Source organism: Erythrolamprus reginae, unplaced genomic scaffold, assembly GCF_031021105.1.
Source record: "Erythrolamprus reginae isolate rEryReg1 unplaced genomic scaffold, rEryReg1.hap1 scaffold_109, whole genome shotgun sequence".
NCBI classification, from domain to species: domain Eukaryota; kingdom Metazoa; phylum Chordata; class Lepidosauria; order Squamata; family Dipsadidae; genus Erythrolamprus; species Erythrolamprus reginae.
This window is the reverse complement of record NW_027248538.1, coordinates 135,913-148,286: the sequence shown is the minus strand read 5'-3', so window position 1 is coordinate 148,286 and position 12,374 is coordinate 135,913. Positions and strand designations below refer to the sequence as shown.

The following is a 12,374-nucleotide window of genomic DNA, read 5'->3' as shown; positions in this document are numbered from 1 at the left end:
CAATTCCAGCACAGAGGTCAGACCTCCGCGCTGGAATTGGAAACTCGTGGGCAGACATCTCAAATCTCCTGCGCTATAGCGCACAACTCATGTTAGAGGGAACACTGCTCATGAGCCATCTAATCTGCCCTTATACTATTTTGTGTATTTTATCTGGATATATGTTTATCCCAGGCATGTTTAGATTCAGTTACTATGGATGATGTCATACCAAACGGCTAAGCCGTGGAGAAATATCGGTAGCTGAGGAAGCAAGTTGTTGCTACAGTTATGCTCATTTTTGCTTGACTCTGCCAGGCAGTGCAATCTGGTTTTTTTCTACTTGATTTCCCCCTGACTTTTAAACATTTTAATACAGTTTGGTTTCCCCCCTGATTTATTCTGTTTTTTTCACGAATTCCCTGATAATTCCCTGATATTTCCCGAACCGCCAATTTCCCTGATTTCCCTATTTTCTAGGTTTGCTGGACACCCAGCATCCAGTCACAACTGAAAAAGCTTCTTGGATGAGAAGCAAAATGTCTTCCTTCTTCTTCTTCCTCCTCAAGAGAAACACACACCCCCACTCCCCCACACCATAATACAGTAATACCTCTACCTACTTACAAACTTGTCTAGATAAGAACCGGGTGTTCAAAATTATTTTGCCTCTTCTCAAGAACCATTTTCCACTTACAAGCCCGAGCCTCCAAAACTGTAACTGGAAAAGGCAAGGAGAAGCCTCCATGGGGCCTCTCTAGGAATTTCCTGGGAGGAAGCAGGGCCAGAAAAGGCAGAGAGAAGCCTCCGTGGGGCCTCTCTAGGAATCTCCTGGGAGGAAACAGGGCCAGAAAAGGCAAGGAGAAGCCTCCGTGGGGCCTCTCTAGGAATCTCCTGGGAGGAAGCAGGGCCAGAAAAGGCAGAGAGAAGCCTCCGTGGGGCCTCTCTAGGAATCTCCTGGGAGGAAGCAGGGCCAGAAAAGGCAGAGAGAAGCCTCCGTGGGGCCTCTCTAGGAATCTCCTGGGAGGAAGCAGGGCCAGAAAAGGCAGAGAGAAGCCTCCGTGGGGCCTCTCTAGAAATCTCCTGGGAGGAAGCAGGGCCAGAAAAGGCAGAGAGAAGCCTCCGTGGGGCCTCTCTAGGAATCTCCTGGGAGGAAGCAGGGCCAGAAAAGGCAGAGAGAAGCCTCCGTGGGGCCTCTCTAGGAATCTCCTGGGAGGAAGCAGGGCCAGAAAAGGCGGGGAGAAGCCTCTGTGGGGCCTCTCCAGGAATCTCCTGGGAGGAAATAGGTCTGGAAAAGGCAAGGAGAAGCCTCCGTGGGGCCTCTCTAGGAATCTCCTGGGAGGAAGCAGGGCCAGAAAAGGCGGGGAGAAGCCTCCATGGGGCCTCTCTAGGAATCTCCTGGGAGGAAACAGGGCCTCCACCCTCCCTGTGGTTTCCCCAATCGCACGCATTATTTGCTTTTACATTGATTCCTATTGCTTCTTCTTACAAACGTTTCTACTTAAGAACCTGGTCACGGAACAAATTAAGTTCTTAAGTAGAGGTACCACTGTATTTCATTAACAGAGTTGGAAGAGACCTTGTAGGTCATCTAGTCCAACCTCCCTTCGTCCAGTGATGAAGCTCCCATAACTTCTGAAGGCAAATTCCGTTCCACTAATCGACTGTTCTCATGGTCAGAAAAACTTCTCCTTACTTCTAGGTTGCCTCTTGGGATTGGGTGGCATAGAAGTCGAATGTAATCCAATAAATAAATAAATATCCCGTGCTCACCACGTTTCGGTTTAGGGAAGCTCTGATGGAGACGGAAGACAACCCTCTCCACAAAGTGCTGAATCTCAAACTGCTCCGGGCCTCGTACGAAGACCATCCAGTCGTGGGTGAACCCCTCCGTGGTGGGCTTCTTGCGCAGCTGGGCACGGTGTCCGAGCTCCAACTTCACCTGGACTGTACACTAGGAATGGGGAAGGCGGTGTGGGAGGGGAGGGGGAGGGCGGAGGAAGACAAGAACACCTTGACTGTTAGATCTAGCAGGTAAATGGTGAGCTAATTCCTTTGTTTAAAACCAGATTTTTCCAACTGGCTGGGAACTCAGCAGCTCATGCGACAGCTCAACTGAAGGATGTTAATTGAGAAAAACTGATTTTATTATTCATTCATTCATTCATTCATTCATTCATTCATTCATTCATTCATTCATTAGTTTTGTATTCCATCCCTCTCCGTAGACTCGGGGCGGCTAATAACAATAACAAGAAACAGCATAAAACAAATCTAATATTTAAATTACTAAAATCCCTTATTAAAAACCAAACATACACACAAACATACCATGCATAAAATTGTAACAGCCTAGGGGGAAGGTATATCTCAATTCCCCCATGCCTGACGACAGAGGTGGGTTTTAAGGAGCTTACGAAAGGCGAGGAGGGTGGGGGCAATTCTGATCTCTGGGGGGGGGGAGCTGGTTCCAGAGGGTCGGAGCCACCACAGAGAAGGCTCTTCCCCTGGGTCCCGCCAAACAACATTGTTTAGTTGACGGGACCTGGAGAAGGCCCACTCTGTGGGACCTAACTGGTCTCTGGGATTTCTGCGGCAGAAGGTGGTCCCGGAGATATTCTGGTCCGATGCCATGAAGGGCTTTATAGGTCATAACCAACACTTTGAATTGTGACCGGAAACTGATCGGCAGCCAATGCAGACTGCGGAGTGTTGGTGTTAGGAAAGCCCATGACCGCTCTCGCAGCTGCATTCTGCACGATCTGAAGTTTCCGAACACTTTTCAAAGGTAGCCCCATGTAGAGAGCATTACAGTAGTCGAGCCTCGAGGTGATGAGGGCATGAGTGACTGTGAGCAGTGAGTCCCGGTCCAAATAGGGCCGCAACTGGTGCACTAGGCAAACCTGGGCAAACGCCCCCCTCGCCACAGCTGAAAGATGATGTTCCAATGTCAGCTGTGGATCGAGGAGGACGCCCAAGTTGCGGACTCTCTCTGAGGGGGTCAGTTTCCCCCCTACCCGGGTAATGGACGGACAGATGGAATTGTCCCTGGGAGGCCGAACCCACAGCCACTCTGTCTTATCAGGGTTGAGTTTGAGTCTGTTGACTCCCATCCAGACCCCAACAGTTTATATTTTAGAACCGAACAGTCAGGATGTGTGCCCCTCTCAATTACTGGAAACTTAAAAAGCGTACTGAACATTAATTTCTCACGCACGAACTGCAGACCAAGCTTCCAGCAAATGGCTCCACCCAGATGACAGACCCAATGTCTGTAGGCATACCTCCTTTCCAACTGTGACGTAGGATTTGCTGTGAAAATATAGGGTCATTTACAAACACACACATGTGGTTCAGAGGCAAAGGTATACCTTGGATTTTCTTAGCTATTCTAGCAGTCAGAGGGTGACAAGCCTTTCCAGCTCAGGTACAAGGTCACAGCAAAGCAGCTCAACAACAAATTAATTAAATAAATAAAATTAAATAAATACTTTGTATTGCCATTGTATACACAGTATACCCATGCAACAAAATTCGTATGACGCCAAATTCCCTCCACACTGTCAACCTATTTACTAAGTCTGCACTACTATTACTACTAGTTTTTCCTTATTATCCCTATTACCATTTCCTCCCTTTATGATTGTATGACTGTAACTTGTTGTTTGCGTTCTCAAGAGTGATATTAATATTGTTTCCTCATTGCTTATTTGGCCCCTATGACAATCGTTAAGTGTTGTACCTCATGATTATTGACAAATGTGTCTTTTTCTTTTATGTACACTGAGAGCATCTGCACCAAAGACAAATTCTTTGTGTGTCCAATCACACTTGGCCAATAAAGAATTCTATTCTATTCTATTCTATTCAAAGACCAATCTCAACATATGTAACAATCTGTTCAACCAGCCACAATTTCCCACCTGAACCATCCAACATCCACCCAACAGATCAAGTAGCATTGTCCAGAAACATAGAAACATAGAAGACTGGCGGCAGAAAAAGACCTCATGGTCCATCTAGTCTGCCCTTATACTATTTCCTGTATTTTATCTTAGGATGGATATATGTTTATCCCAGGCATGTTTAAATTCAGTTACTGTGGATTTACCAACCACGTCTGCTGGAAGTTTGTTCCAAGGATCTACTACTTTTTCAGTGAAATAATATTTTCTCACGTTGTGTTCACTTTCCTATTAAAAACGTTCACTTTCCTCCTGAACCTTATTTAACCCTTTAACATATTTAAATGTTTCGATCATGTCCCCCCTTTTCCTTCTGTCCTCCAGACTATACAGATTGAATTCATTAAGTCTTTCCTGATATGTTTTATGCTTAAGACCTTCCACCATTCTTGTAGCCCGTCTTTGGATCCGTTCAATTTTGTCAATATCTTTTTGTAGGTGAGGTCTCCAGAACTGAACACAGTATTCCAAATGTGGTCTCACCAGCGCTCTATACAGCGGGATCACAATCTCCTTCTTCCTGCTTGTTATACCTCTAGCTATGCAGCCAAGCATCCTACTTGCTTTTCCTACTGCCCGGCCACACTGTTCACCCATTTTGAGACTGTCAGAAATCACTACCCTTAAATCCTTCTCCTCTGAAGTTTTTGCTAACACAGAACTGCCAATGCAATACCCAGAATGAGGATTCCTTTTCCCCAAGTGCATTATTTTACATTTGAAAACATTAAACTGCAGTTTCCATTGCTTTGACCATTTATCTAGTAAAGCTAAATCATTTACCATATTACAGACCCCTCCATGAATATCAACCCTATTGCACTTTGGAGTCATCGGCAAATAGGCAAACCTTCCCTCCCAAGCCTTCCCCTATATCACTCACAAACATATTAAAAAGAATAGGACCCAGAACAGATGCTTGTGGCACACCGCTTGTAACCTGTCCCTGATCAGAATACTCACTGACAGTGACCCCCTAGTACATTGTTAAGTGCAATTATAGCTCTGGGATAGAAACTGTTCAGAAAACATGTGGTTCACACGTTTTAATTGTTCTGTCTCTTCTGCCAGAAGGCAGCAGTCCAAAAAGATTGTGAGCAGGATGAGAAGAGTCTCGGAGAAGGTTGTGCACCTTTCTAAAAGAGGGAGATGTGAAGGTATCGTCCAGCGCTAGTAGCCGGAGCCCAATGATATTCTGGGCAGTTCTAATGATTCTCTGCAGAGCTTTTTTATCCGCTACGGAGCTGCTCCTACATCGTGCGAGAATGCCCTAGGTTCGGATGCTCTCAATGGTGCTGCAATAGTAGGACAACTGTTGTGGTTAGCTCTGGCCCAGCTCCTGCCCCAAGGAATGTGCAGGTGGATGTGGGGGAAACACCCACTTGCCGCAGGCCTGTTTTGCTCCTGATGGAATCTGCTGACGAAGCCTCCTCTGACCAAGGAAGCATGAGTGACAGGGGAGAGGGGAGTTTGGCAGACAGCCCAGGAGATCAATCATCCATATCATCTCTGGATTCTGAACAAGAATTAATGACACATCCACGCATACGTAGAGTGATGCATAGGAGACAACTGAAGGATTATTACAAGAGAAAATGAGGTCACCTGTGGTTGGGTGGGGCTCCAGTAATTAGTGCTACTTGGTGTTTTAGCCTCATGGCAGTTTATCTGATTCATTGTTTTGTCAAGATCGTGGTTTTTGAGCTGTTCAACATTGTGTGTGGACTCTCTGGACTTTAGAATTGGACTCAATTTCCCAGTTATTGGGTGAGCAATTGGATTGCATTTAACTTGTGCCTTGTGTGTACCAGAAAATCCCTTTGACATTTAAAAAGGGAGCTGTTTCTGCTTTTCTGTTTATAAAAACTTTTGGGTTTTCCTTTTATCGTGTGGTGTGTGTCTTCCTGGACTAATCACCCTGTAATTACGGGGGTTTGAAACATGCCGGCAGAACAGACAACAATAGATGCTGAGATAGATTTATCTACAGCCTCTTTTGTGCCTTCAACAGCAACAGCAACAAACTGACAGGAGCCACATTCTGCCTCTTCAGTTGTTAGTGTTTTCTGCCACTTTAGGGATATGTTACCACGGGTTTGTGGGAACGAAAGGACATAGCCCAGAGTAGATAGCCTCAGGAGGACCCTTTGCAGCCTTTGAGCTCCAGCGGCTAAATCATTTCCTCACCTGAGAAAGCAGGTGCCTGAAAGCAGGTAATCAAAAACGGAGCTTGGGAGCGGAGGGTCTGTTCAGAAATACACCTAGACTTTATGTTTAGGGATTGTGTTCCCCGTTATAAAAAGCACCAAAACACGAATTGCAGAATTCACATGACCACCTTTTGCAACCTCTGGATTCGCTTTACAACTGTTTTACTCACTTAACATTGGCAGCGATTCACATTAACAGTGGCAAGAAAGGTCTTTACCTGGGACAAACTCACACAACCACCGCCTGGGTTGGCAACCAAAGTTTTGCACTCAGTGGTGCTCAAGGTCAGGGGAGGATTATCTGTGGTCCCTTCTCCTGAATAGGACTTGTGGTGGGGCAACAGGATAAACTGACATAAAGCCAACACTTTGCTGTCGGGTGGAAGATACCCACCTCTGTCGTCAGGCACGGGGGAATTGAGATTTCCCCCCCCTAGGCCTATACAAGTTATGCATGGTATGCTTGTTTGTATGTATGTTTGGTTTTACAATAAGGTTTTTTTTAGCTGTTTTAGTATTGGATTTACATGCTGTTTTTTAATTACTGTTGTTAGCCACCCCGAGTCTACGGAGAGGGGCGGCATACAAATCAAATCAAATCAAATCAAATCAATAATAATACTAAGTAGTATCAAAAGTGGTCCAGACATGCAGCATGGTGAGAACAGAGGTTGCCCAACTGTTAACAGTTGTTCTGGCACTAAGACTGATGGGCCCTTGTGACGGCACAGCTGACTTTCATGTCCATGCCAGGCCAGTGAGGGTGAACCTTTACGTGCCAAAAGGGTTTTGTGTGTGGGTGTGCTACAAGGCGTGCACGTGCCCACACCCCTTCCTTCCCCCCCAAGCGTGTGCTTCCCCCTCCCTATGCGCACAGGCCTTTCTGAAGCCTGGCACATGAAAAAGAATGCAAACCGGGAGTTCGGGGAACCGCACTTCCGCTTTGCCCACTGTGCTGTTTGTTTGCACTCCAGGGCTTCAGGAATCTTCCCTGGAGCCTCCGGAGTGCAGAAAACACCACCACGTGCCTTTTGCCAAACGTCTGGTTTGTCCATTAGGTGACTTTTTGCCTCCAGGACTTCAGGGAAGTTTCCCTGACGTGTCCGGAAGGCGAAATGGCCTTTCCCAAGGCCGAAAACCAGCTGGCCAGCATGTCTATGCACACTGGAGCTGACCCATGGCAAAGTCTCGGGTGCCCTCCGATATAGAAGCATTTCCCTGCAACTTGCGATCTAGTTATGGCATGGTTGTGCAGAAAAAGACCTCATGATCCATCTAGTCTGCCCTTATACTATTTTATGTATTTTATCTTACAATGGATATATGTTTATCCCAGGCATGTTTAAATTCAGTGACTGTGGATTTACCAACCATGTCTGCTGGAAGTTTGTTCCAAGGATCTACTACTCTTTCAGTAAAATAATATTTTCTCATGTTGCTTTTGATCTTTCCCCCAACTAACTTCAGATTGTGTCCCCTTGTCCTTGTGTTCACTTCCCTCCTGGACCTTATTTAACCCTTTAACATATTTAAATGTTTCGATAGAAACATAGAACATAGAAGTCTGACGGCAGAAAAAGACCTCATGGTCCATCTAGTCTGCCCTTATACTATTTCCTATATTTTATCTTAGGATGGATCTATGTTTATCCCACGCATGTTTAAATTCAGTTACTGTGGATTTATCTACCACGTCTGCTGGAAGTTTGTTTCAAGGATCTACTACTCTTTCAGTAAAATAATATTTTCTCATGTTGCTTTTGATCTGTCCCCCCTTTTCCTTCTGTCCTCCAGACTACATAGATTGAGTTCATGAAGTCTTTCCTGATATGTTTTATGCTTAAGACCTTCCACCATTCTTGCAGCCTGTCTTTGGATCCGTTCAATTTTGTCAATATCTTTTTGTAGGTGAGGTCTCCAGAACTGAACACAGTATTATTCCAAATGTGGTCTCACCAGTGCTCTATATAAGGGGGTCACAATCTCCCTCTTCCTGCTTGTTATACCTCTAGCTATGCAGCCAAGCATCCTACTTGCTTTCCCTACCACCTGACTGCACTGTTCACCCATATGGCTCCGCATGCTAACAGTGGCACGCATGGCATAGGTTCACCATCACAGCACTAGGCCCACCAATATCGGTTTTTGGGACATCTCAAGTTGTAGCTCTGGATGTCCATCAAAGAGTTAGATCCTATGCTTCGACCTTACCTACCCAAAGAGTTTGACTGTTGATGCAAGCTTTCCCTCGTTTTCCTGACCAAGATGCCCTGGGTGTTTATAAAAGTTGGAAGGAATAGGACAAATCCAATTGATGCATAGCTAAATAACTTCTCTTCTACATTAACCAGAAGGCTCATCTCTTTCCCCCAATTGCCATTTTTCCTTGTCTCAGGCAAGGCTACTTTCCTAGTGGACTGTCACTTAAAACACGAGCCACCTGTGTACGGTGGCAGCCAAAGAAGCCAATGCAATCCCAAGTTGCACTAACAGAAGGATACACAGTCAAGATCAAGGGAGCTAATAATACCAATCTATAAAGGAAGACCACACCTGGAATCCTGCATCCAGTTTTGGTCACCACACTATAAAAAAGATGTTGAGACTCTAGAAAGAGTGCAGAGAAGAGCAACCAGGACGATGGGGGGACTTCAGAGGCTAAAACATACGATGAACTGTTGCAGGAAATGGACACAGCTAGTCTAGTGAAGAGAAGGACCGCCAGAGACATGATAGCAGTCTTCCAATATTTGAGGTGCTCCTACAGAGACTAGGGGGTCAAACTATTGTCCAAAGCACCCGAAGGCTGGACAAGGAACAACGGATGGAAACTGAACAAGGAGAGAAGCAACCTAGAATTAAGGGGAAATTTCCCGACAGTGAGAACAGTCAAAACAGTGGAACAGCTTGCCACCAGAAACATAGAAGACTGACGGCAGAAAAAAACCTCATGGTCCATCTAGTCTGCCCTTATACTATTTCCTGTATTTTATCTTAGGATGGATATATGTTTATCCCAGGCATGTTTAAATTCAGTGACTGTGGATTTACCAACCACGTCTGCTGGAAGTTTGTTCCAAGGATCTACTACTCTTTCAGTCAAATAATATTTTTTCATGTTGCTTTTGATCTTTCCCCCAACGAACTTCAGATTGTGTTCAGAAGCCGTGGTTGCTTCATCATTGAAGGTTTTCAAGGTTTTCAAGAAGAGACTGGACACCTATTTGTCTGAAACGGTGCAGGGATTCCTGCTTCAGCAGTGGATTTACAAGGCTCCTTCCAATTCTGCTATCCTAACCACTTCCTGCAACACACTAACCGACTTTGTTATGATAGGTAAATTCAGGGCTGCTTATAAGCTATTATTTGCAGCTTACCGATTTGGCAAATTGTAATTATGTATGGTTTATATGTCTACCAGAATTGCCTGCTGCCCACCTTTGCTTTACAAGCCCCCGTTGGTCATGACCTCCTCATTTGGAGGTACTGCACTGAACAAGGAATGCAACTTGTAACCGTGTTTCTCTGAAAGTAAGAGACCCTGTCTTATATTTTGTTTGCACCCCGAAATAAGCACTTAGTCTTACTGCCATGCACTCAAAAGCCTGATTGGGTTATTATTGGGAGAGATCATATTTTGGGGAAAACAAGGTAGTTGCAGCCATTGTAGCATTACCCAGCGATAGGCAGGCTACTTCAGCTAACTGCTATCTGTAGTTCAGCAGTTCAAATCTCACCACTGGCTCCAGGTTGACTCAGCCTTCTGTCCTTCCGAGGTGGGTCAAATAAGGATCCAGATTGTTGGGGGCAGGAGGCTGATTCTGTAATCCACTTAGAGAGGGCCGTAAAAACACTAGGAAGCGGGATATAAGTCTAAATGCTATTGCTATATGCGATTGCCATTCAGGTGCTTGGCAACCAGTGTGGAATTTCCAAGACACCCTATCCCGCAATGACCAATGGGGAAGCCGGTGGGAGTTCGCAAATGGCAGGGAGGTGGTCCCTTTTGCAGCCTTCTGAACTGCAAAGTTAGTAGGGGAAGCCAGATCCACTTAATGGCCAGGTTAGTAACTTATCAACTGCAGTGATTATTATTTGTTTATTTATTTCTCTTATTAGATTGTCCTTGAGGACTCAGGGCGGCTTACAAGGATCAAATAGATACAATAACTATAGATAGATATTACTCAATGTAGCAAGAAAAGTCATAAAATGGGACAAAACTCACTTAACAAATGTCCCCACTTAACAACAGGGATTAGGGGGGTCCACTGTGGTTTTAAGTCAAGGACTACCTGTATCAATCAATCAATCAGAATAGGGATGGAAGGAATCTTGGAGGTCTTCCAATCTAACCCCCTTGTTTCTCTCCCTGACTGGTTTCCATCTATTGTTCCTTGTCTGGCATTCAGGTCCTTTGGAAAATAGGTTGACCCCCTCCTCTCTGGGGCAGCACCTCCAATACCACGTCCCCTTTGGTCCTTCTTTCCTCTACACTAGCCAAACCCCAAACCTTTTGGCACCAGGGAGGGACTGGTTCTATGGAGAAAGATCCCCCCCCGCCATACCGGATGGGGGAACGTTTTGTATGCTGCCTCCATCACACAGGTTGGGGGGGGGGGCAACCATTTGGGTGGGTTGGTGGAACAGCCTCCGCTCCCGTCCTTGAGTAGGAGGCTGGACTAGATGACCTCTAAGGTCCCTTCCAGTTTCTATTCCTCTATTTGGTTCCGTTAGATTCCATTTCTCATTCTACTCCCATTCTTTCTTTTCATTTCTCTATTATATTCTTTCCTATTGTATTTATTCTATTCTATCTATTGTAGTCTGTCCCAATTCTGTTCTATCCCTCCTTCCCCTGCCTTGAGGAAGCCACGCCCCTTCAGGTGGGCAGGCTCCTCCCCTCCCTCCCTCTGGGGCAGGTTTCTCCTTGCCCCCCCCCCCATTTCAAAGGGGAGGGCACCCCATTCATCTCACACCCGCCCCCCCCCAACAAAAGGCAGGCAGGGAAAAGGTGGGGGCTGCAAGAGGACCCCCGTGGGCGTGGCCAGCCTCGTGGCTCACTGCCCGAGCCCCGCCCCTTTCCAGAGAGTGTGGGCGTGGCCGCCGCGCGCCCAATGAAGCCCGGCCCCGCCCATTCCTGGGAGGGCGGGGGGGGGAAGGGAGGGGCTCCCGCTCCTCACCTGGTTGTCCATGGCTGGGCCGGGCCGGCTCCCCCCCCTCCCGGCGGGTTGGGGCCTACGGGGCTCGGCTGCCTTCAGGGCTCGAGGGGCGGCTGGTGCTGCTGCTGCTCCCGCCGCCGCCTCCTCATGGCGGGCTGCCTGCCGGGCGGGAGCGGGCCTGGCGTGTTGTCCTCGCCGCGCTGGGCCCGGCCCCCTCCGACGCTCGCTTGGCCGCCAGCGCTGCTTCTGCTGCCGCCTCCACACCGGAACCGGAACCCCCTCCTTCTATGCCCCGGAGACGAGCAGCCGTCCCGGCCAATGGGAGCGCTCGCTTTGGCCCCTCCTCGTGCTCGCCAATCAGAACGCCGCGGAGAGGGCGGGAATAGCGAAGGCCGCCGGCGGGCCAATGGGAGCGCGGGGGCCGCGTTGCCAGGGTGACGGCAGAGCGCTGCGAGGGAGCCAGGGAGGGAGAGAAGACATCCGAGGCGGCTAGTCCTCATTGAGGTCGCGGATACGGGAACATCTCTCGCCCCCCCCCCACCGCAGGCTCGCTGTGCTTGTGGAAGGAAACTACTCTGACCAAGGGGTCAGAAGATGGAGCTGAGACCCTCAGATACTTTGGGTTATAGAGTGGGGTGAGGAAGATATTTCCCTCCCCCCACCTCCCCGCTAACATTTGATTTAATTTTAAAATTAATTAGATTTGCTGTTGTACTATATTGTTATATTATATGCTGTTAGCCGCCCTGAGTCCTCAGAGAAGGGCAGCATACAAATCAAATAAATAAATAAATAAATACCAAAGAGACAAAATACAATAAATATCTAAAATCCAATTAATTAACTAATTACTCTAAAGACCCTAGTAACGTTAAAAATCACTCATTCCCATTCGTACAACAGTCATAATTCACTTTTCTTATTTATTTATTAGATTTGTATGCCGCCCCTCTCCGCAGACTAGGGGCGGCTAACAAAAATAAAACAACATGAAACAAATCTGATATTAAAAATGACTAAAAACCCTTATTAAAACCAAACATACATATAAACATACC

The 12,374-nt window shown here is 46.8% G+C and overlaps 1 protein-coding gene across 1 annotated transcript in view; it reads right to left on the bottom strand.

The window, feature by feature from the left end:
* Nucleotides 1-11,373, bottom strand: part of LOC139155900 (protein ENL-like) — a 33,690-nt gene extending 22,317 nt beyond the window's left edge. Inside the window, exons 1-2 of the mRNA XM_070731264.1 lie at nt 11,338-11,373; nt 1,753-1,933 (exon numbers count right to left, since the gene is read on the bottom strand). Coding sequence (XP_070587365.1) covers nt 1,753-1,933; nt 11,338-11,349 — 193 coding nt within the window. The 5' untranslated portion in view covers nt 11,350-11,373. The remainder of the gene's footprint in view (nt 1-1,752; nt 1,934-11,337) is intronic.
* Nucleotides 11,374-12,374: the final 1,001 nt, after the last annotated feature.